We start from the raw sequence: 24,726 nt of genomic DNA, 5'->3' as shown, positions 1-24,726 counted from the left end.
ATTCGCTCGCTGGTCTGTCAGAGGAAAAGAGAGTCAACAGAAGTCTGGCACTGTTAAACAGTAAAAATTGCAAAAGCCTCACCTGTTCTCACTTATGTATTCATCGGTCGTTTAGACAGGGTCTTGCAATGTCAACACCGTTGGAAGTTTCTTTAACATTACATCAAATTCTTTGATGACGTGTTTCTAAAATCCCATCATCTTTGCTTAGAAGGTTGTGGTATCGGCGCAACTTTTCTAGAGGTAAGTAGGAACTACCAGCGAGCTAGTGAACAGGGTGCCTAAACATAATGCTTCGTTTGTTTTCAACAGCATACGTGAGTGTCTATATGTGTGCATTATGATGAAATGGCAGCACCCGACCCAGTAACACTTGTTTGACCAAGCCCTCAACTTCATGAGAAGCACAGGAGTTAAGTGGCTTATCGTTAGTAGCTTGATAGCTAACTAGCTTCCTTATATTACAAACAAGGATTTGTGGCGCCTCCTCATATTTATCAGCTGTCTGACTTTGATTAGATGGATTTTTTTAGACAGATACTTTACGCATTTATGATGAAATGGCTTGACTTGTATAACAACTCATACCAACGTACCCACTCAAAGTGAGTAGCGTTAACAGAATTGTTGAAATGCATTTTAATTTAATACACTTTGTGCTCCTCAGGCAACAGACCGAGATGGCTGGAGTGAAAGAATATATACAAAACGTACGACAATGGTTGAGGATTGAGATTTGGAGGGAGGTGGTCCGCCAATACCCAGTCATATGTTTCCTTCTTATGTTTATGTTCCTGTCAACCATCATTTTGAATAGGTAAGGCCTGAATAGGTAATGTTATCTCAGTAAGGATTTAATAGTTGTTTCGCACATTATTGAGGAGTTTTACAGTATTGGTGTCATGCTATATAACCATTGCTCTGTAATTTCTCTATAAAGGTATTTGCATATCCTTATGGTATTCTGGTCATTTCTGGCTGGGGTGATCACATTCTATTGTTCTATCAGTCCGGAATACCTCCTGCCAAGCATTCTCTTCCATTTAAAACCAAAGAGCAAAGTAAGCATGCATTTTGACAGCATCAACATACAGCTATACAATGTGTGGGCAGTCTTAATGTGTGATTATTGTGAATGATGCTTTTCCAGCAAAATGAACAGCAGGAATTATTTCCATCTGGTCATAGCTGTGCCGTTTGTGGAAAAAGGAAGTGTAATCGCCACAGGTATACTTAGACCACCATGCATATGTAGTTCTTTTAATTTGGGTACTTTTGCAGTGTGTGGTCATACATAGATGAACAATAATACGTTGTCTTTTGTCTTGAAGGCCAACTCTTCTCCTGGAAAACTATCAACCATGGTTGGACTTGAAGGTGCACTCGAAAGTGGATACCTCCATATCAGAGGTAGCTAACAAACTTTTTGGTAGTCTATGCATGGATATTATCCATAAAAAAAAAACAATACTAAATGTAATCACTTCTTATATATTCCAGGTTTTGGAGTTGATTTTGGAGAACTTTGTGTATCCCTGGTACAGGTAATAGGCGTATTAAATTGGGATTTTGGGTTGGGCAGTGGAGACTTCCCAATTGGCTGTGCAATGTGTTGTTTCTTTGTCTCAGGGATATTACAGATGATGAGGCCTGTGTCGATGAGTTAAGGATGATGCTTCGGTTTTTTGGTGCTGTGATTGTGAGACGAGCGCAAAAGGTAAAATTGTACAAGCTGTCATTTGATGCACTAACTTGTATTACGAAGAAGTCATAACTTTAGTATTGGCTGTTAAATATCCGCATTCTATTTTTCAATTTTGTGAGATATGTTAGGATCATGGACACTGTCAGTATAGCTTCCTTATGCTTTATCGCTTCTAATACAAGAACCTGTGCAATTATATGCCCTCATGGTAATTATTTGCTGATTTATATAATGTTTAATCACTGGTTCAATGTAGGTGGACTTCCCCTCACTTCTCACAGACAAAATGCTGAAAGCAGCCATGAAGCATGTTGAAATTGTGGCAAAAGCCTGGAATAAAGGTATTATTTACATAAAACATTGTTTATCGATTTTCCGGTTGGAACTGTTGCAGAAAATGTTAGTTTTGCCTAATTTGCTAACTGTGTGTGTGTGTGTGTGTGTGTGTGTGTAACAGTATCCCGAAGTCCTGAGCACTTGCAGCAGGCAGCCTTGGATGAGTATGGCCCAGATTTGCACATAGCATTACGCAGCCGCAAGGAGGAGCTGCTTTATCTCCGCAAACTCACAGAGATGCTGTTCCCTTACGTCATCCCACCAAAGGCACCAGAGTGCAGGTACTGTTCTACACAGTGCTAAGGAAGCACCCAGGACATCTTAGACTAGTCTATGTGCCTCTGTGGAATATATATTTCCATATTGATGTATACTTTCTCACCACAAGCTTGTACATGAGTCTGTTAGAATAAAGGTTATAGTTATTATAAATGTTCAGAAACCTGCAGAATTCGCAAGCATCTTCTTCATCTCTTTTTCTGTTGGAACAGATCTCTTGCATACCTACTTCGGGAAGTAATGACCGGATCAGTTGTCCTCCCAACAATGGATTTCATGGCCGACCCTGTGAGTGATTTGAACTAGACTCCCTGTTTGTGTCAGTTTTGTGTTCAAAGTGACATTTGTAACTGTGTTATGACATGGAGCGATTCTTGGTTTTGATGGCCCTTTCACAATGTCTTCCATGCAGGATACTCTGAATCACATGGTGCTCATCTTTATTGATGATACTCCCGTAAGTAAAAAATAAACATTATATTAATTTAGCTAGCTGTAGGCATCAAAAGCATGTTTCACTCCTACAATTGCGATTTACACTAAGTTTGTCTTCTGATACTCACAGCCTGAAGAGGCATTAGAACCTCCATCTCCCTTGGTGCCGTTCCTCCAGAAGTATGCTGATCCCCGTGACAAGAAACCATCAGTAAAGGCTTTCATTTCATTTTGCTGCCCATTTCTCAGACATTGTTGTTTTGTGTTTAAGCTGACCCTAGCACTTATATGCAGTAGCAGTTTCTACATGCAGTAGCTATGACTTCACATGTTTACATGTGATGTGGTGTTCACATGTGATACGTAACAGGAAAAATTACTTTGAAGTTTCCCCTGTTTGGAGTTTATATAATGTTGACTATATATTTTGCAAATCACAAAGCTCTCTATGGTAGTCTTTTGTTAAGATTTAAACCGTTTGTGTTAAACATTCACAGGTATATGGTTGGTTCTTCTACCCAATGTGACTGACTGCAAAGTGACCCCTGACCTTTGACTGATCCTCTGACTCTGGGGCCTGTCTTCCTGTGTATAGGTGTTGAAGCTGGAGCTGAAGCAGATCCGTGAGCAGCAGGACCTGCTGTTCCGCTTCATGTGCTTCCTAAAGGCAGAGGGCGCTGTGCATGTGCTCCAGTTCTGCCTTGCCGTCGGTGAGTCAGCTGCCACGCTTGTGCAGTCTTAAAAATTAGGATCTCTTGTGGTTCGCGCTCAGAGCCACTGCGGTTTGGTCTGTCATATTTCATAATATCATATCAGCTGGAGTGGAGTGTTACACTTCAGGAAACAAATGGTGTGCCATCCAAAGAGGAACTAGATATCAGTTTTTAGCATATGAGTGCATGTTTTCGATACCATTTTAAATGATTCGACATGACCTGGAATCCATTTGTCAATGATGATTTAAAGCTACACATGATTTTGTTGTTTTGAGGCTGTTCTGTCTCAGTATGTGGTGTTATTTTACATCATCATGGGGAGAAGTCTCGTGTGCTTTAACAGACAGAGATCCTAGTTAGTTTCACTGTTTAGTCAGGTTATGCAGCGCTGCAATAGGAAGATGCTTGACTTGATTTACAATAAGAGTAGTCAAAAGAAGCAGCTTTTGTTGGATTTTCTTGTTTCTGCCAGAAGTTTAGCATTATCTGTCATCATTTTAGAGCTTGTTTAACAAGTCTCCCCTGATCACACTGGCACATCTTTTTTTCTTGTTGGTAGGCCCCTTTCCAAGGCCACAAGCATGATCTAACTTTACAACACCAAACACTTTTAAACGGCATTTTACACCACTCACAGGATTGCCACGGTCATGGAAAACCGGGAATAGTCATGGAATTGTAAAATTCCATTTTCCAGGCCTGAACAAATCATGTATTTCAGTTAAAGTTTTGGAAAAGTCATGACATTTAATTCAGTCGTACTAGGGACGTAGGTATGAGATGGCATACATGTTGCTTTCTTCATAGATGTAGAATGGTGGGGGGAAAAACTGAGAAAACACATTTTATCCAATCTCTTTTAAGTTACATTTCATAATTGTCCCCAACCTGTGGCAAGGTCATGGAAATGTCATTCATGGTCTTTGAGCAAGTCATGGGAAGGTTTTGAAATGTCAGTGAAAATGGGTGGGACACCTGCACTCAGTTGCTGAGCTCTGTTGCTTGTGTCAGCTCAGTCTGCCCATCATAATGGCATGATCCTTTATCCATCACCACTACTTACATAAACTCAGGTTGTCGGAATACAATCTGTATGTTTTTGCTTAATGACTTTGACCCTTTTCCCATAAAGCTTACACATGGATGATTATTGCGCAGTAGAAAAAAAAAAGCAGAGGCGCACTCAAGGGCTTGATTCTAATACAAATTTGTATTGAGAGCCGAGGTATTTTCAACAAGTCTACAGACAAAAAACTGGGAAACAAACGTTTCGGGCTTAGCCCTTTATCAATGTCTCCATTATGAAATGCGTCACGGGGCGTTCAGGTTTTTTATAGCCTCTGCTTTTTTTTTTTTCTACTGTACTCAACCTTTAGAGTTCACGCACCAGGCAAAACATCACAAACTTAAGGCGCAGACGCCGACTCGCCATTGCTCCTGATTATTGCGCACACATCTCATTCAGTCCTGGTAGCAAGTTTCTTTGCAAACGTCGTCTTAAGTAGCTTTTTTATCAGTTCTGACATCTTTCACATTCCAGAGGAGTTCAACGATAAAATCCTGTGTCCTGACCTGAACAACGCAGAGATGGAACGCTTGCATGGAGAGGTGAAAAACATCTACGAAACGTACTGTCTGGATGAGAGCATTGACAAGATCCGCTTTGACCCTTTCATTGTCGAGGAAATCCGCAACAGTAAGTAAAGTGGCTGCTGCTGCATTGATGAGCTTGCCAATGACTTTATTTTGAAACGCCTGAATTTTACATGTGATGCATCTGAAATTGTAGGACAGTGAAACTAAAGTGCTTAAAACAAATTGGCTTGAGTATATGAATGAAAGAGAATGTTGTGATTGGATGGCAAAAACCTGTTATATGAACCTGTTATATGGATTTACAACGTAAACGTTCTGAAGAGGCCCTGTTGGGAATTGGACAACATTTTGTCCAGAGTTGGAATGTCTAATTCACTTAAGGAGGAAATATTTCTGCAGTTGGCCTATGAAAGGCCAAACAAGCTGTAAATGGAGGAACAGTATCGCATTCATTGTGTAACGATCATCTCTTCATTTTTAACTTCCTGCAGAAGTCAGGCCACTGAGAGCAACATTAGCACACAAGACGTGCTTGTTGATAGCCTCACAAACTTCCTATGTTTTCGTTGGTTGAGCAGTCAGCAAGCTGAACATTTTCCCACACAATTTCAGGCATGTGCTTGAACGATGTGCTATAGCTCTCTCGAGGGGTAGTTGCGAGAGAATTTTCAGAAATATATATATATTTTTAAAAAGACTATTAGAAATAGCATATTTTAGCCACAATTGTAACAAAAGATAAAAATAGAATTGAATAAATTATATTATGGTTGTTAAATTATAGATAAAATTATGGTTGTTAGGGTGTTATGCTCTTTTGTAGTAATATGCTTGTGCTTCGATAGGCCTATTAGTGCACGTGCGCTGTTGCACGCAACGTTTGTATATTTCTACCACCTCCGGGGATAGTGGGGGTCGCAAGTCACTGTCACCGTTATTTTAGGGGTTGCGGCCTGAAAAGTTTGGAAACCCCTGCTCTATGGACAGTAAGCACCTGGTGAAGTGGTAAATCACACTTCACTATTTGGCCGTCCAAATCCTCAGTATGAGTTTGGTAGATGCCACTTCATCAACACATGGCCCTATTCTCTTTGCCACTTGCACGGCATGTTTTTGGTAGACTTGGGTCGTGGTCTGGACTGGGCTTTGAACTAGTCCACAGTTTAAGTGATAAGGAACATTAGATTGTGACAGGTCATTTTGACCGCTACATTAAAAAAAATGACATTCTTTAAAAAAAAAAATAGTTCTTCTGGTAAAATCTTTACTTTGAATTCCAACAGTCAAAATGACCATCTTGGTAGTTCTACTAGTTTTCAAATTCTTGGCAGTTCTAGTGTTAACAGTAGAGCATACATTTTGATCCTATACCTTTTGAGTCAGATGCAGATGTAATTATCTAGTAGAAAATACCCAGCTTCAGTAGTCAAGTTAAAGTTCATACTTTAAGACTGTCTATTAGTGTCTATTGACCTTATCTAACATCTCTCTGTCTCTTTCTCTGTCTATCTCTCTCTTCTTTCTGTCTATTCTGTTCTGTCTATTCTGTTTGTCTATACTGTCCCTCTCTCCCTCTACAGTTGCAATGGGTCCATGCCAAGGGGTGGTGAAACTGCAGACCATGCCTTGTCTGTTTGAGGCGTACGAGCACGTCCTGTCCCTCCTGGAGAACGTTTTCACCCCCATGTTCTGTCACAGTGATGTGGTGAGAATTCAAAAAAGTTCAGTTCACAAATGCTTTCAGAAGAATGGGAAGATGCTACACGATAAAAACAGCACATAGTACGGAATGTAATCAATCATAATGAAGAAGACACAGATATTGGATCAAGTGTCTCTTTAAAAATGGGGTTCAATCTGGTCGTGTTTGTAAATGAGATATTGATGTTCAGAGTTCAGTTGGGATTAAACATCTGAAATTCCTTTCTTTATGTAAGACTTTAGAATTTAAAAATTAGAATGTAAGACTTTAGAATTTAAAAATTCAATTCTTTGTATGACCAGTGCATGTAAAGAAATTGCCAATAAAAGCCGACTCGACTTGACTCAACTTGAAGACATGACAGAGTTTTATAATGCTAGTGTGACTGGCAAACATGTAATGGTTCCCATAAATATTAAGGAAAGTTTACATTTAAGCTTACAACTTTGTAGATGCCACTACATGCCAAGTACGTCATTGCACAGTGTAGTCAACCATGAATCAGCTTGTAGACCTCCTTAACTTTTTCATGTGAAATTGAGAATAAAACAAACGGCAAAGTAACCATAACAAGCTCATCTATCTCCAGGCTGTGACAAATGAGAGAAAAGACTTTAGTCATCTTGAGAACAAGCAGACGTAAACTGTGCTCTCTGTGATTATGATTTCATATTGAGTGCCTCCCTCTCTGTCTCTACAGTACTTCAGACATTTGCTGTGTGGGGCTGAGTCTCCTACCAGAAGCACCAGGCTGAGCAGGTGTGTGTTCTCCACACTTCTATGTGAAACTCTCTATCCCTTTCTCTCTCTTGTATCTACAGTCCTCTGTATCAACATGCTTCTCTCCCTCACTAAATCCTTCATGCTCGCCCCATGCCAGAGACATGTCAAGAGTACATAAACACAGTTCCAGCTTGCATACAGACACATAATCTCATGAGTGCTCTGTCAGCTTTAACCCCAATCCATCTTCCTGTGTTGTCAAAATTCAGTCCTTTTTTTTCTTCTTCTTTCTGTTCCATATCACTGTTTGCACATTCTGCCTCCTCCCCTCGCGCCTGTTCCGTCTCCCCTGTGAAGACGCTCTGTGCCGTGTAAAAGTGTCTAGCAGACACCTGAGTTCTCCCCCATGACAATGTCACTAAATCCAAGAAACAGACCCCAAATACAGCTAGGATTGTCTGTGGAAAAGACTGTAACTCCTTGATGTGCCTGTGATTTCAGGAATAGCATGAATTTCGATGACTTCAGGTAAGTTCAAGCATGGCGCTGACGTCTGCTGACGGTGCAGCTGCTGATCTCCCACTGCATGCTCACGTAGAGGATGCTCGAATGCCATAGAGACAAAAAAAAGAGAGAGAGAATGTTTCACGAATAGGCTTACGAAACCGAGACTCAAGGTGTTCAAGCTTCGTGTAGATTCAGTCTGTGTGTTACCCTCTGCCTTGAAGCCACCTTGCCTTTTGAACTGAGTTAACCACTTAATCTTGCTAATAGATTTTCAAGCATTGACTCCGTTTTTGGAAGAGTGCCATTTAACTGTATGCTTTTCATCTGATGAAGGATCGTTTGCATGCATGGATGAAGTCCCCAGTAATATTAGTGGGGATATATGCATATAGTATGCACTTGAAAGACAAACTTGGTCAGCAGAGGTCAGTCAGTGCCAATTCCCATAATCCTCTGCTGCCTTACGGCTGGATTTGCCCCTTTTGCCTGCTGCTGTCTCCTGCACCGCAAGTCCCCTAACCCCCTCGAGCGATCCCCTCGGGTTTCCTGTCCTCTCTCAGTACCCCCACTGAAGTAAGTCTAGTGGTTTGGCTGCGTCTGTTTATGCCTGTGTGTGTGTAAATGGACTGCTTTTCCACTCCTCCGAGCACTCAAAGCGCTTTACAATGTCACATTCACCCATTCACACACACTCACACACCGATGGTGTAGGCTGCCATACAAGGTGCCAACCTGCACATTGGTGTGTGTGTGTGTGTGTGTGTGTGTTTGCTCGGCACAAACCACAGACCATAGTCCTGTGTTTGCAAATGTAAAAATGTCCGTTCTGGTTGTACATATCTCCTCTCCTCTTTACAGCTGTGTGTGTGTGTTTTGGGTGTGTCTGTTTATCTGTGTTTGTAGGACGGAAGTGATTCACCCTTTCCATTGCCGTGTTGGCCGTCATGTTTTTTTCTCAGCCAGCCAGGAGTGCATACTCATTCCCTCCTTTAGTGGGCGCTGTTGTTTAGGAGTTAAAACTCCTAGAGAGGCCTCTTCTCTTATTCAGTGCACAAAATAAAAAAAATAAAAAACAACCGGGACCACAAAAACTGTAATTGTCAAATGAATCAAGATAACTGTTTTTTCTCCCATGTGTGTCTTGTCTGTCTGCACATGTTTGTGTTTGTGTACAGGAACACCTCCAAACGTGGGGAATCCTTTGGAATCGGCCGCATCGGCAGCAAAATCAAAGGAGTCTTCAGAAGTACTACCTTAGAGGGAGCCATGCCTCCCAACTATGCCATGGTCGAAGGCATGGATGACCAGGTGCGATCCAACTGTCATTATTAAACACTGTGGTCTTCAATACATGCTCCTCCCTTAGTTTTATGCCTTAGTATTATGACCGCTGTGCTAGTGAAGTGGCTACTGCATACTAGCAAAGCTCTTTAACCACTACGCTACCACTGACCCCACACTGTTTTTTTACCTGGCTTTATTCCCACGTTTTCAGCCCAACAGAGGTTTTCCTAAATGAAATTGCAGTTAGTGAACAAGTTCATATTATTCAATTGGAATTTTCAGTCAGAGAGTAGGACTTACACTATGCCTAAAACACGCATGCATGATCTGTGCTCAACTCTGGCAACGATGAAGCATTCTCCACCAACCTGTGAGCCTAGCTAGTCACGCCAGTAGCATGCTGAGGTCCTTTTCACTTGCTGATACAGTAACAGGAGAATCCTCCACTGCTATCCTGCTCTTCAGTGCCTTGATCAATAGTGGAGTGGTTATCGGGAGAGTCAGGAGAGTTCTCGGTGGGCAGGTGACTGTTTGGGGCCAGGCCCAAGCTGATAACTCTTAATTTCTTTGCTGTGCCCTCCGACAGCCTGCACTGTGCAACTCCTTTTGTTTTCAGGATGTTTATTATATCCATAACCATAAGTCTTTCTTTAGTGATTAGCATCAAAACTGCTACCTGCTTTCCATAGATATTTAGTATATATATCAACTTCTTTCCTTTTGTTACCTAATCACTTCAATATTGACGTTCTATGCAGAGGGATAAGAAAGAGAGATAAGTGTTTAGCTACGTCACAAAACAATAGGCTTTGTCACTTATTCGGGTCTACTTAAAACATGCCCGCTCGGCACGGGCCCTTAGTTCCCCCGGGCCTGGGTGCAATTGTAACCTCTGCACTCCCTATAGTTACGCCAGTGGTTGGAAGGCGTTGTGGTGATTCTAATCCCAAAGTAAATTTGCCATGGAATGGGTTGGCAAAGATGGGAGTGGAAATGGTGATTGTGACCAGTATTTGGCAGATCCATGCTTTCAAGTGCCCCGCAACATCTGAAAAACAGCAGGTAATATGAGCAGGACAACAGTAGTGTCAGTTTATATAAAAACAACACATGGCATAAAAAGGTGCCCATGAATCTCACAAAGAAGCTTACCTGTGAATTCTCTCAATGAGGAAAAATTCTGCTCAGTCTCTCAAGCTCTTCCAATAAATGTACTCAAACTAACAAAATGTTAACCAAAATAGTGCCTTCAAAACCAACTTGCAAACTTTCTTTTCTTTGTGTAACAGTTGCAACATAGTAACAGTTGTAAGCTTAGTAGGAAGTAGGATGAATTGTGTATTTCAAGATTACTCAACATTGGATGTGGGTGTTCCCTTGACTGTCTTCAAAACTTACCATCTCACACCTTTTTAATCCCAGTACGTTTTGTTACCTAGCATACAATACTGTGGTGTGTGTTTGTCAGTTTTTCATTCATTAATTCGATTTCAGATTCTTGGTAGGCCTCCAGAGAGCAGCTCAACTAACCCAATGTCCTGTAGTTTGCCAGAATGTGTAGGGTCTGACCCACCCATTGGCATTACTTCAACAGTAGACATGTATCCTCCGGAAGTTCAGTGAGCTAATAAGGTGACCTTGAACTCTTTGACACCAGTTTGAACAGTAAGAGTATGTCTGTTAGACCAGCCTTTGAGGTCCGGTCATGTCAGACTTTGGGATCATAGGGAGATATATGAGAAACACTGTGTTCGCCCACTATTCTCACTCTCTCACACACTCAGTCTCCTGTATTTGAACTCACATTTGAACTCATTTCAGCATATTCCCTTTTGACATTTCGTATGCGTTCGTCTCAGGTGGAGGAGGCCACAGTGGTTGTGGAGGATGACTCCCCAGCCGAGGTGGTGAGTACACCGGGAATCCAACGCAACCTCTCGGCCTGGGCCATCTCCATTCCCTTTGTTGACCTCTTCGACGATGATGTCAAGAGGGAGAAGATCCCAGTTTTCTGCATCGACGTGGAACGCAACGACCGAAAGGAAGGTGAGTGTTCAATGGAGAGTGGTCTTCTCATCAGTGTATTTGGGACAGGATGCATAGTGTTGGTAAAAATATTGTATACCAAAGTGAAATATGAGATCCAGTCACGAAGAAGTACAAATCAAGATGCAAGGTTTTAATTGCTGTATACAGGAGAGAGGCACACCCGTAGCACAGCGTACTCCAGAATATGCGTCTCTGACTTGACACAGAATCGTCCAGGGTTTAAGTACCCAACATCAAAGAATAGATAATCATACAGTGACTGTGGCAAAGCCAGGAGACATTCAGTCTACTTTAATCAATGATGAAAATTACTGTTGACGCAGAATAGACAGCAACAAGTGATATCCACTCTGGCGCCTTACATTATCATGTTTAAAAGAACAGTACAGATATCACACAGAGTCATGATGCAGACGTAGAATCATACTTTTAGTGTCAAAGTGACCCACTAATGAGAAATGCAGAACATTAAACCACATATTGGAATATTGGACATAATGCAGAACATTAAACCATATATTGGAATATTGGACATAATGTTCTATTCCACTTTCTCTCAATAGGCAGAGAGGGCTCAAGCGGAGCTAGTAATAAGAAAGCTAGTAATCAAGGATCTTTGGTATAGGTACATCTAAAACAAAAAACTAGCCTGACGCAAGGTTGCCGTAGCTGGAGACATAATCAGGTTTTAAAATTACTGGCAGATTTGCTTGAGTGCAAGAGTTGACAAGAGTTGAGAATAATTCTATGCCCGGAAATGACAGGGGCTGCAGAATTTTGTTTGTGCGCGAGGGGCAGAAAAGTGGCCATAGGACAAATAAAAGAAATGCAAGAAAATGGGGCACATTATATTGTTGTGACTGCTTTGAGTTCAGATGTGGTGTTGTATTCGGAGAGTGAGCACATTGTTTACTTTATCGAGCTGACTATTCCCTTTTGAAGACGTGATTGAGGAAGCCTTTGAAAGAAGACATCAAAGTATGCAGAACTGGTAGCAGAGGTGAGAGAGCGAGGCTGCCAAGCCCTCACAAGACCAGTGGAGATAGACGCTAGAGGCTTTGGAGCAAAGTCAACCACAACCCTTCTGCTAGACTTTGGTTTTCGAGAACAGTCACTGAAAGGAGTTGTAACAGTTATTGGAGGCTGCTGAAAAAGCTAGCCAATGGCTGAGGTGCTCACAGACTAATTGGGGTCATCTTGTAGCCTGAATTGACTTTGTTGTTTTGTAGTTGTAGTAATTGTAGTTGTTGGTCCCCTTATCGAAGGCTTGCATGTTGTTTGGGTATGTTGCTCATCATAAAGCAGCCAGACCAACGGATACCTTGTCTTAACTGAATTACTGAAGCTGGGCAGGTGTGGGCCTGGTTAGTACTTGGATGGGAGACCTCCTTGGAAAACTAGGTTGCTGCTGGAAGTGGTGTTGGTGGGTGGCCAGTAGGTGGCACTCTTCCCTCTGACCAAAAAGATCAATCGCAATGCCCCAGTGCAGTGACGAGGACATTGTACTGAAGGAGATGCCATCCTTCGGATGAGACGTTAAACCGGGTCATTAAAGATCCCATGGCACTTATCGTAAAGAGTAGGGGGTTCCCCGGTGTCCTGGCTAAATTCCCAACCTGGCTCATTCAGTCTGGCCCCTAATCATCCCCCACTGTAATTGGCTAATTCACTCCCTCGCTCTCCCCCTGAAGCTGGTGTGTGGTGAGCGTTCTGGCTCATAATGGCTGCCGTGCATCAGCCAGGTGGGTGCTACACATTGGTGGTGGTTAGTGAGGTTCCCATTTTCCATGTGAAGCACTTTGAGTGTTGAGAGAAGCACTATATAAATGTAATGTGTTGTTGTTGTTATAAACGACGGCTACAAAAGGATCATAAACAGCCACAGGTAAGAAGAGGAATGACTGAAGAAGTTATGATATTGTATGGTATGTTGACATGTTGCTGATTGGATCATAAACGGCCACAGCAACAAAGAGGAATGACTAAAGAACTTGTAGGTAATGGTTGGTATTTATAGGGGCCTGCAACAAGGGCTTGCGGTGTGTAGGGTTATGTTGCTGATCGGATCATAAATGGCCACAGCAACAAAGAGGAATGACCAAGGAATTTGCTGGTAATTGTTGGTGCCTCCATCAAGGTTTTATTTTTGTACATGTTGCTGATCGGATCATAAATGGTCACAGCAATGAAGAGGACCAAATAATTTGGTATTTGTTGGGTCTGGGACACCAGATACCACTGTTGAGCTTTCTGAAGGTGTCTTGGGCCTAATTCAATGAAACGCCTATGATGGAAGGTGTCTGCTTGATAACCCCAGTGACGGCTGTTCTGTTCTGTTCTGTGGTGTATATTTGAAATTTTGAGATACTGGATTTTTTATTTCCATGAGTTGTAAGCCCTATTTATCAAGATTAAAACAGGAAAAGGCTTGAAATATTTCACTGTATGTGTAATGAATCTAGAATACATGATTGACTTTTTGGAATAAATTATGGGAAAAACTTTTCGACGATATTCAAATTTGTTTAGATGCACATGTATGTCTCATTGTTAACTCTCAGGTGACTTAAAAGTGAATGTTTTTGTTGGTGCTTGCTTAAATTTCACGAGCATTGAGGAAAAATATCAGTGACTGTTTTTCCCTGATTTTAGTGGGACATGAGAAGGAAACCTGGGTAGTCTACAGAAGATATCTTGAATTCTATAGCCTTGAGTCCAAACTCACAGAGTTCCATGGTACGTTATTTATTGAATCAAGTTTATCTTTTCTATACGGTGTCCATCTTTGGTACAATGGAGGTTAAAAACTGGAATTTCTGACCTTGATTTTCTTTTTCCAGGATCCTTTCCTGATGCTCAGCTCCCCTCTAAAAGGATTATAGGACCAAAGAATGTTGAATTCCTCACCTCTAAGAGGGTAGAATTTGAAGAGTATCTTCAGGTGCATAGTCCCTGTTAAAGCATAAGTAGTAACCAGGAAACAAAAAATATATGTCTACCCAATAATGGATGGATGGAGATACTGAAACATTTGCCCTCACGTTTCTGTTTTATACCATCACAGAAACTCCTTCAGCATCCAGACCTGAGCAACAGTCAGCTGCTGGCAGACTTCCTGTCACCACACAGCATGGAGTCACAGTTTCTGGACAAAATGCTCCCAGATGTCAACCTTGGTATGAATCAGAACCTTAGACAAGACGCTCTTCATTTATTGGCTTGTTTAAAAGTGTCACCACTGTGTCTTTGTTTTTGTGTACAGCCATTATTGACAAAGAACACTGTACAATTGCATTTGGGAGGTCTAGTTTAGTTAGAAATGTTTTTAATCATTAACCTAGAGCCAGAAGTACAAGCACCTTTCAACAGCGGTACATTGAAAAACACTTTTGAGCAATGAGAAGAACATTCAATTGACACATGTATTACGTCAGCTTTAATGTAATATGATGTTGGTCTCCTATTTCAGTCATTCTGTTTTTTTTGTCATTCTGCTGAAACAACTGCTGAACATTGTGGCCATAGAACAACTTTTTCAGCTCTGAAGACTTACTGATATCTAATAGTAAAGGATTGACAATATACTGCACTAGAAGCAAAACTGTTTTGTATACCAAAAAAAGAAAAAAATATATGTAAATGTTCATCATAGGAAATAAATATTTATTTATTTCAGGGAAGATCTTCAAGTCTGTTCCAGGAAAGCTAATTAAAGAGGTAAGTTGCTTAACTGAACTGAGGACTTTAAACTCACTTTTACAAACTCAGTGGGCGGCCTTAAGCAGGGTGCAGACATCATCGGTGCAGTTTTGCTTGTCAGCTTTGTTGAGTCTATGCAGATAAGCACGTACAGTCGGAGCCACACTATGATTTTCGCTCCTTGTCAACACTGAGCTATTTGAGAAGATCAATACATACTATCACTTACACCGAAGCGAAGTTTATTTAGACCTGTAGGAGTGTTTAAAGAGTTGTTGGTTTGTATAAGGCCATTTTGAGTGGTGCTTTTCCATTGAGGGCCCTATCATGACATTCTAAAGTGCATTGTCACTCGTCAAAAGTCTATTCAAATTTAGTAGGGTGTCCAGTTCACATTGGGAGGGGTTTCGTTATCAAAAGTGGAGCGCATGGCGCAACAAGGTGTTCCTAGGTTTTTTAATCAGTCATATGGGTGTGTTTGGGGCGTAACATCATTTTAAACCAATGAGAATGACATCTGGCATTCCCTTTAACGGCGCAAAGCGCAATATGTCAAATAAATGCATCGGTATTTTGGCATTCAACGGCGCATTTGAAGGAGGCTGCTTGCGAGATCGTAGTCATTCTTAAACCATGCATTACTAAAACCTAGCATAGCCTTCACGTGTTTGCACTTGTCTATTATTTGAACTCATTGGCAAAGTGAAACTAACTTCACCAAGGTGTCAGTCAACGAAGACAGTTATATGCAGTTACTTTCAGTATTGACTTACAATGGGTTACCATCAAAAACATAGGCTGGAAAAAGCAACACTTACCCTAATATTGCACAAATGACTGAATAAAACAACATTTATCTTGCTTATATCTCGTGACAGTGCGTCTTCAGCTGTGCTCCATACATGTCTCTCGCCTCTCCCCTAATCACTTTTAACAGTCATTACCAATTTGCAAATGATTGTGAATAACTACTCATCATGAGATTACAGTATTTCGTAATATCTTTATTCTAATTATGTTCCCCATTGTAATCGTGCAATTTGTAATGCTTTGCATGGACGTGCGCTGGTGTGCGTTCATGAATGATATGGTGCGTGCACCTGCCAATATGACTGTTGACATGCGCTCTTAAAATAGCATATGAACAACTCGCCATTGACTTCTGACCAGGTTTAGGTGGTGTATGATCAGGGATGGATTACTGCACGGGCCTACCGGGCCCAGGCCCAGGGGCCCAAGGGGTCAGGGGGCCCTGAAGCCCAAGCCTTTGCATGGAATCATTGCCTCAATATCAATAAATCCGGATGTAGGCTATGAATCTGATTGAATTTAGTATTGGCAAACCCCAAAATGCACCAGAATACAGGAAATCACATCAAACAACTTAAAAAATTTCTGGGGGAGGACCCCCAAACCCCCCCTCCCACATATACGACAATTAGTGGGGGGCCCCTTAATACATCTGGGCCCAGGGGCCCAAAAGTTCATAATCCGCCCATGTGTATGATAGCGATTTTTAGACAACTAGGTTGTTAATTGCCACACCCCTGGTCGCAATGTTTAAAAAATAAAAGTGCAAAATACCGAATTAAGCTTTGTGCGGGTGAATAACGAGCTTTACGCCATGCGCTAGAGCCCAAAATACAGCCCTGAGTGGAGGAAATCCATTTGTGTTTACCATCCTTAGCTGTGCGCTGTAACCGTTCTTGGACAAGAGTCCAAATATTCTTGGACAAGACCTCCAAAAAGTCATAACCTTTTGAGTGCTACAGCACTAGTAATAACCTGTTTGTTTATCCCCTGTGCTGTCCTTACTCCCTGCCTTCACCACGACAGAAAGGCCAGAACTTGGAGCCCTTCATCCAGTCCTTCTTCAACTCGTGCGAGTCACCCAAACCCAAACCCAGCAAGCCCGAGCTCACCATTCTGAGCCCCACCTCAGAGAACGACAAGAAGGTGACTGCACGACACGTCGTCTGTCTCATACGCACCACCCACATTCTCTTGTTCACGCTCAGACTTGAGGTCTGCCGTCAGCCTGGGATTCCACAGACCCCCACCACCATCAGTGCTGTTCCGAGTCGAGGGTATTTTTCCCCCATGTGGTCTGGAACGATTAGTCATCATGGCGGTGGGCTAAGTGCAGGACCGAAACCTTTTATTTCCTTAGAGATGAACGGGGCAGTAGTGTAGCGCTAAGGAGCTGGGCTAGCATGAGGTATCTGGAAAAGTTGGGGTGGTTTAAATTCCCATCTGTGTCCACCATTGTGGCCTTGAGCAAGGCACCTAGCCCCAAACTACCTTTGTAATAATTAACATAATGAGTTAGTTGGAATAAAAGCATCGGCCAAGTTAATAAGTTGGATGAAGGAGGAAAACCGCAGCTGTGCAGATTGTGTAGACAATTTGATGTGTGCTTGGCACAGACGATTAGTAAGAGTTTTATGGGTTTATAGGTCTTAAAGGTCAAATAGAGTTGTTTCCTTTTTCTGAAACATTTTGAACCACACCCCTCAGAGACCTATCTTTCATCACTCTGAATAATCTTTGCTGGATTCTTACTGTATTGAGGCTGCACACTTCAGACAAGGACTGCAGGGTGAGATAGGATGAACTATGAGCATATTAGAGCACCACTTTAAAGGAGAATTCCAGCGCTTTTTCACATAGATCTCTGTTACTCTGTGTCACCGAGTACTGTTGAGCTACAGTGCTACACTCTGGGGGCATAAACATGGGGGCTTATGAACATGCCCTAGAGTGTAGTACTGTAGCTGCCTGGTAGCTCTAGCTGTTGGCTGCAGCAACTCCGCCTAAGTAGAACCGATTGTTTTCCTTTTTTTTCGTACCGACAGTACACAGTGACTTTGAGAAACAGAGATCTCCTTTAACAGAACCTCCTCCCATTAAAATCTCTTAATGAAAATGAGAAATGGAGGTTTTGCAGGCTGAGGTGTAAACTATATACAGTACCCTTGATGCACTGCCACTATATAAACAAACAATGTGTTTTGTTTCTTTTAGCTAATTACTGATCTGTTCAAAAACAACGCAAACCTCTCAGACACTGTTGAAAAGAAGCACAACCAGAACTACTTCATGGAAGTCATGTCCTTGGAAGGAGTGTACGACTACATGATGTTTATGGGTAAGGACCCACCCTATGAGCCTTGTCCTCTCCTTGTCCTTCCTGTGGCCCATTAACAATGTCACGTTGGGCCCCGGCCGTGGCACGACTGGCTGGGGCACCTGCACCCTACGCCGGCGACCCGGGTTCGATTCCACGCCCTGTGCTCCTTTCCGGATCCCACCCCGACTCTCTCTCCCACTCGCTTCCTGTCATTCTTCACTGTCCTGTCATTAAAAGGCATAAAAAGGTCAAAAATATATACTTAAAAAAAAAAAAAAACCAATGACATGTTGATTTGTAACAGTACTTTAATCAGGGTTTTGAAGGTGTCTTATTTGTTGTGTACTACTGGCTGAAGTGCCCTGGTTAGGGACACCATCACTTGTAACGCAGGCTGCTGTGGACAGACAAAGTGTTTGTCTTCTAACTATTGATGTACTGCATATGTAGCAGGAAGGATCCACTGAGCGTGTAACTGAAGCAATACAATAGTTCAAATAGTTTTAGAAGACCAGTCTGTTTATGTTTTCTGGAACGTACGCACCACTACAACGTCTGGTGTAGCCAGTTCCATTGATCATAGTAGAAGGTAATTGTTGCAGCAGACGCTACTAAAACGGAACGCTTCAGTTACTTGCCCGATGTTGCCTCCCATAAGTCATTTTGGATAAAAGTGTCTGCTAAATGAATAAAACACTGTAAGTGCCATCCCACTTGGAAGACCTTTTCGAGGAATCTCACTTGGCTTCTCCAGCCTGAGGTTCAAGATATACACCCTTTCAACAATAAAAACAAAAACGATGCTTGAACGTTCTATTTGGTTCCCAATCTACTTCCTCTGCATTAAGATAACATATGGAATGTTAAAACGGAAGCCATCTGAAATCAACACAGGTGAGGCCAAGGGCCTCTCGAGTGGTTTTCCATATGCACACTGTTTTCGCGGATGCCTCTCTCGCAGGTCGAGTGGTTTTCCGTATGCCGGACTGGCTGCACCACGTGCTGTGTGGCGGACGTATCCTGCTCAAAAGGACCCTGGAGGCCTACATGGACCACTACCTGCAGTTTAAGCTGGACCAGATCCTGCAGGAGCACCGTCTGGTGTCTCTCATCACAATGCTAAGAGGTGTGTGTGTGTGTGTGTGTGTGTGTGTGTGTGTGCGTGTGTGTGTGTGTATATGAGTGTATTTCTTGCAATTGTGTGTGAAAACAGTCATTGCCCTGTGTGTGTGTGTCTGCGTGTGTTTGAGTTTGTCCCAAGGTTGCTTTGGAAATTAAGCCTATTCAGGAAACTAGACAACACAATGATTGTGATTAACATTGAAAACAGAGTTGCCTGTAAAGGCTGTTGATCATCGAGGTTGTTTTGCTTTTGTGTTTGCATCTGGCTACGTGCTGCTATGGAAACTATGCTGTCATGTTGATTCCCTCTTAGAACACTGTGACGTACTGACCACATGCAGTCGGAGGAACTCTTTATGGCTCAAAATAGCCATGTGCTCTTTTCAGGGCTGCAGTGTTGTGAAATAAGAATTCCACTTGATAAAACTTGGTTGTAAATTGTATGAAATCTATCTGCTGCTCAACGAAAGAAGGTTGCACTGACCTTGCTATTTTGTGTAAGCTTTGTCCGGTAGTTTTGCCAACAATGAGAATGTTATGTGTCCAGCATGCCTGTGTGTCCTGTTCATAATAACAGTAATTGTTGTCTGACCACATGTAGACTCTAGAGGATATCCAGTAAATAAAACACATTCCTCAGAACTTCAAAATCATGCCCCCAGAGTGAAGCACTGTAGCTGTCCAGCTGCTCTGGCTGTTGGCTCCAACAACTCGAGCTGAGTTGCACCATTTATTTTTAAAATAAAAATTTAAATTTAAATTATTTTATAAAGAGATGTGCTAAGCACTATCACCCATAGCTAGGTTCCTCTGTGATAACAGTCTCACAGACACACTGTTGGTCACGAGGCACGTTGTGCATCTAGAGCACATGACCACAATACCATCAAGAAAATTAAGTAGAACTGAGCTCTCGGACACACCTTAGTTTAAAGTCTGTATTTCATAAACGGGGTTATAATAAACAGTAGCATTTTTTTGCTGAAAAATCATTTTGCTGAGTATTATTTAGGCAGTTTACTCACTTGACATTCTCAGCTGCCACTAACATAATGCTCAAAAACATGTTGACGCACTGAGTCACACACAAACGCGTAAATGCGGCTGTTTACGGCCAAACCCTCTGTGGTTTGGGTTATATTATAGGGTTAGTGTCTGGTGTTGATGATTACCTTGGAGAACTAGGTGGTGGCCTGCTTCAGCAACTAACCACAGCATTCTGTCGTCTGAACAGATGCCGTGTTCTGTGAGAATAATGAAGTCCGCTCCACCGAGGACAAACAGAAGAGAGCCAAACAGGCCTTTGAGGAAATGATGAATTACATCCCAGGTCAGTGCTAACATGTGACTAAAAGATCTCACACTCCACTCTCACACACACACACACACACACTCACTCACAGCAAGTCTAACACTATGGTGTGGTTATCACAACCACACACACAGTTGTACCACTACCAGAAAAAAAAAACACACATAATAATTATCCTACATACAATACAGAGGTATGTAGGATATTACAGTAATTAAAAAGAACTGCAGCTTATGACATTCATGTTGCATCTTTATGGATGGTAGGCCTACAGTTGAAATACAATCTAAACATCTAGCTTCTCCAGCGGCTTCTCCTTGCAACTCAAGGGCGCTCAGGCAACGTGGATGACTACATCACTGTTGTTCATCTGTCCATCCTCGAATGAAGCCCGCCCGGACGATTTAATTGGCCCGAACACACCTTGACCAGGCATATAAACTCAAATTTTGTGGGCAGGGTAGTTTCAAGCTTGCTTCCAGGTTATAAATAACACTTATCGTTGGGAAATAGCTGAGGAAACATCGCTGATATTGGTTGCAGACATCCTCCACCCTGATAAGCTGCAGAGAATAGACGTGCACTCTCAGGGGAGTTGGATGCAACTTGCAAGACCAAACGCTGCAAGTTTTGATAGCAGAGTGCAGGAAGAACTGATGTTGTGTATACTGTGTTCTGTTGTTTGAACCTTGTCTTGTAGTGGGCGCAATGTTGATGTTGATGATCCTGCTCAAAGCACTCGAACATCTATTTTTAATGTAACCAACAAGAATCTGCATAAATGTTTGTTTTCTCATCGAGGATGTGTCTGTGGCTATCTCTTCAAAGATTAGACACAAGGGGCAAAAGGTGAGGGGTATTGTATTGTCCTCTGGCCAGTCCAGGGAAATAAATTCTGGCCAGACTAACAGGATGCTTCATGCTCTTTCCTGAAGGTATTGATTTCCCTTTAGTGACAGGTGGGTAAAATATTAACTTTTCTGACCACTACGAATAAATAATTCTCCATCATGCAAATACGAAATCTCTCCAGTTCCAGTTAAATACAGACACATACAAGCCAGGGAGTTAGGTCTGTAAAAAACTGGCAATGCTTGGTTTGGTGTTGATCATAGTTTCAAATGAATAACAATATCAGCCGGTATACTCATTGCATTTGCCTTACAAAATAATAGGGTCAGTGTGTCTATCTGATGTCAACTTCTTACATGAACATACATGCATTTATTCATTTGGCAGACACTTTTATCCCAAGCGACTTAGAGCAGTAGATAATTTAAGCTGCAGTGCAATACAGTGCCCTTAACAAGAAATTACCACTTCATCTGTCAGTACTAGTACTACAGGATAGGAGGGCCTACATTATACGTACTAATCAAAGTGTAGTAGGAGGAGAAGGTGGTAGCATGAGGAGGGAAAAGGGAGGTAGAGGGTGGAAGAGAGGGAGGTAGAGAGGAGGGAAGAGAGGGAGGTGGAGGAGGGAACAGAGGGAAGTAGAGGAAGGAACAGAGGGAGGTGGAGAGGAGGGAGGTGGAGGAGGGAAGATCAACTATGACTCAGTCTGTGGATTGTAGAAAACAATAAAATTCATTCCGATGTCCTAAAATGGCCATGACTCCATGGAGTTCATTGTAGACAACAATCCCTGGCTGTATGTTAAGTGACGCACTCATTTCTGTCCTTAAAATGGGCCTTACTACACAGTCTTTTCCTTAACGACAGACCAAACTGCCATCATTGTTTTGACGTGGATTGCCCCAAGCTGTGTGGCAATTCAAAATAAAGTTGTGATAGTTGTTCTCATCTTGACAGCTCAGCTCTATGTGATTTTAGATGTGGTGGTCAAGTGTATCGGCGAGGAAGCCCGGTATGATGGCATCTGTCTCCTGTTCGAAATGATGCAGCAGCCCCTTCTTAACAAGCAGGTTAGAGCATTGGGAGTGGACTATATGTCACGGAAGGCTGTTTCAACCAGGACATTTATTTCTGGTGGCGTGCCAGCAACGGCATATCCTGTTTATGCCCAACTGTGCAACAGTTTATTCAACTTAAACATACGCATAAATCTTTCAGCATTTTAACATGCTCATTCACTAGGTAATAACACCCAACCGGGTCCGCAACACCCAATCACGGTCCATCAGAAATGTTTGTGCTGGCAGAAAAGCCTTCCAGGAAGTGTGTGGCATGTAGGCACGGGGAAACCACATTTGTTCATTTTTTCCTCGAGCTCCCGGAAACGAGTGATGTCCTCATGTTTCTTTGTCCCATCTGCATTGTGTGTGCCGTTTCCAGATGACCTACGCGCTGCTGGATATTGCCGTGCAGGAACTGTTCCCAGAACTGAGGAAAGGTAAATCCCTTTACCCAAACAAACATCATTCATCAAGACAAAGCAGCAGGGCTATCGTGGCTGTGGAGGCTCTGCAGAGCCGTTAACCTTGGATGCCTCCACCGTCTGAGGGGCGGAGGGCAGGGTATCTGTCTGTAAGCCACTGGCAAACAGTGGGTGGTTTTACGAGGCAGGCAATCAGAGGCCATTTGTGGCAGATTCTATGAGAACGGATATAAAAGGCCATCTTTCTTGTTATGCTAGTTGCAGGTTGGAAAGTCTGGTTTTCTGGATTACTGGAAGCAATTGAAATACACCTCAAGATATTGTCACAGGCAGGGCCACTGCTACCATGACTGTGCTATGACCTACCTTTTCTTGCACAAACATGTTACTGCAGATATCGCTCCTAGGCAGAAGCAGCAGATGTTATTTAACTCATGGTAAACGTGTTCAGCATGTAGGCAGGAAGGAAAATCATTGCAGATGTCATTTCCTTGTTGTTTTCCCGTGGAGCCCTTTGAGTCCAGAGTGTTTCATTCACCAAAGGTCAAAATCCCTGTGCACAGCTCTTCTTGCTCCAGGTGCTGATGGTGTGCAGTATAACTATTGAAAAGTCAAAGAGTAGTATACATTGCACACTGGAGGGTATATTTTGCTGACCTTATTTGGCGTGAACTGTTTCATTCACCATTTGCACATTCACACATTCACACAAGCAATGTCTCATCCACAGACACAAAAGGAGAACCCCAGCACTAGTCCAAAGGTCTAAGGCCTCTTCTGGAACCCAGGCCATTGTCCTGTCCTCTGGGGAACAGAGGAGAACCGGAGAACCGAACACGCTCAAAAGGACCACGCAAGCTTGAAAGCATTCCATTGTACAAACAATAATGTTGAAATATAAATATATAAATCGATACAAAATAAAGAGAATATATTTATTAAACTGTAGTGTGCTGTCCACGTGATTGCATAGGCAGCCACTGATTCCACAGTGGTACTTGAGTCTGTTCAGCAGGTTTTATGTGAAAGAGAGAATTTGTAAGACTTAAAAAGGCAGTTAGTACTTAGGAAAAGGTAAAAAAAACAAAATCATTATTGGTATTTGTTAATGTTAGCAGGAAAAGCTGTAGTTTTCACTTTTAAAAAGAGTGAGTGGATCATTAAACAAACCAGTCCTAAGCTGCACTGACATCATAGCAAAGAGCTTTTTCTAATTTACACAGACGCTAAAGCTGACAACGGCCAGACATAATTACGACAGAGCAATCACCCCAAATCAGTGAGTTGAAATGCAGTTAGTTTGATATGTCACTTGAATGGATTTCAAAATAAAGCACAGGGTGCTTCCCAATAGCAAGTTTAGTGTGGACCAGTAGTAGCGTTGAATAGGCCATCTTGCCAAAGAAGCCATACATACAGGACAGGCTGACATGAAAATGCCATGTTTCCAAGAGAGAGATGACTGAACTAGCTTCTGTAAAACATTTTTCTAATAAGAAATTACTCGTGATTATGAGATTGTAAAATATTAAGATTCTAATGCAGATACTGTGATTTTAAATAATTAAAATGCGAAGGCATCTAAATGCACTCTACACGCATTGGAAGTTCTAAATCCAGGTACACTGGAAGTGTTCCGCACTAGTGCGTTTGGACAGAAACAGACACATCAGCTTCCCCACTTCGCAGTAGTGCTAGAGATGTATTTCTGGATGTTTATTAATCGTTACCTTATTGTGGGGCAGCCGTGGCCTACTGGTTAGCACTTCGGACTTGTAACCGGAGTGTTGCCG

At 42.2% G+C, this 24,726-nt stretch overlaps 1 protein-coding gene across 3 annotated transcripts; it reads left to right on the top strand.

Moving 5' to 3' along the window:
- Positions 1-28: 28 nt before the first annotated feature.
- Positions 29-23,876, top strand: snx14 (sorting nexin 14). Of its 3 annotated transcripts, none has more exons than XM_048250794.1 (30): positions 29-243; positions 668-817; positions 941-1,061; positions 1,151-1,227; positions 1,332-1,410; positions 1,501-1,544; positions 1,630-1,717; positions 1,962-2,046; positions 2,163-2,322; positions 2,533-2,608; positions 2,733-2,777; positions 2,886-2,966; positions 3,351-3,465; positions 5,012-5,167; positions 6,648-6,772; positions 7,470-7,528; positions 7,994-8,020; positions 9,175-9,307; positions 11,143-11,329; positions 13,985-14,068; positions 14,173-14,273; positions 14,397-14,508; positions 15,009-15,049; positions 16,868-16,987; positions 18,056-18,179; positions 19,123-19,287; positions 20,518-20,613; positions 22,429-22,520; positions 22,891-22,948; positions 23,664-23,876. In XM_048250794.1, exons 2-30 carry the CDS (start codon positions 681-683, stop codon positions 23,687-23,689), a joined length of 2,814 nt encoding a protein of 937 aa, XP_048106751.1. In that variant the 5' UTR covers positions 29-243; positions 668-680; the 3' UTR covers positions 23,690-23,876. The 3 variants fall into 3 exon arrangements, with proteins under 3 accessions (XP_048106751.1, XP_048106753.1, XP_048106752.1); XM_048250795.1 differs by lacking the exon at positions 29-243 and adding an exon at positions 287-413; XM_048250796.1 differs by lacking the exon at positions 7,994-8,020.
- The last annotated feature ends 850 nt before the right edge of the window (positions 23,877-24,726 follow it).

The sequence above is a fragment of the Alosa alosa genome, chromosome 8 (genome assembly GCF_017589495.1).
Source record: "Alosa alosa isolate M-15738 ecotype Scorff River chromosome 8, AALO_Geno_1.1, whole genome shotgun sequence".
NCBI lineage: Eukaryota > Metazoa > Chordata > Actinopteri > Clupeiformes > Clupeidae > Alosa > Alosa alosa.
The sequence above is the reverse complement of the archived record's forward strand: the minus strand, read 5'-3'. Positions and strand labels throughout refer to the sequence as shown.

Excerpts from the sequence above, each read along its gene's own strand:
- snx14 (XM_048250794.1), top strand. The coding sequence starts at position 681 with ATGGCTGGAGTGAAAGAATATATACAAAACGTACGACAATGGTTGAGG. Across the intron at positions 2,323-2,532 it reads CCAAAGGCACCAGAGTGCAG|ATCTCTTGCATACCTACTTC; the intron begins GTACTGTTCTAC and ends CTGTTGGAACAG. Across the intron at positions 19,288-20,517 it reads TCTCATCACAATGCTAAGAG|ATGCCGTGTTCTGTGAGAAT; the intron begins GTGTGTGTGTGT and ends TCGTCTGAACAG.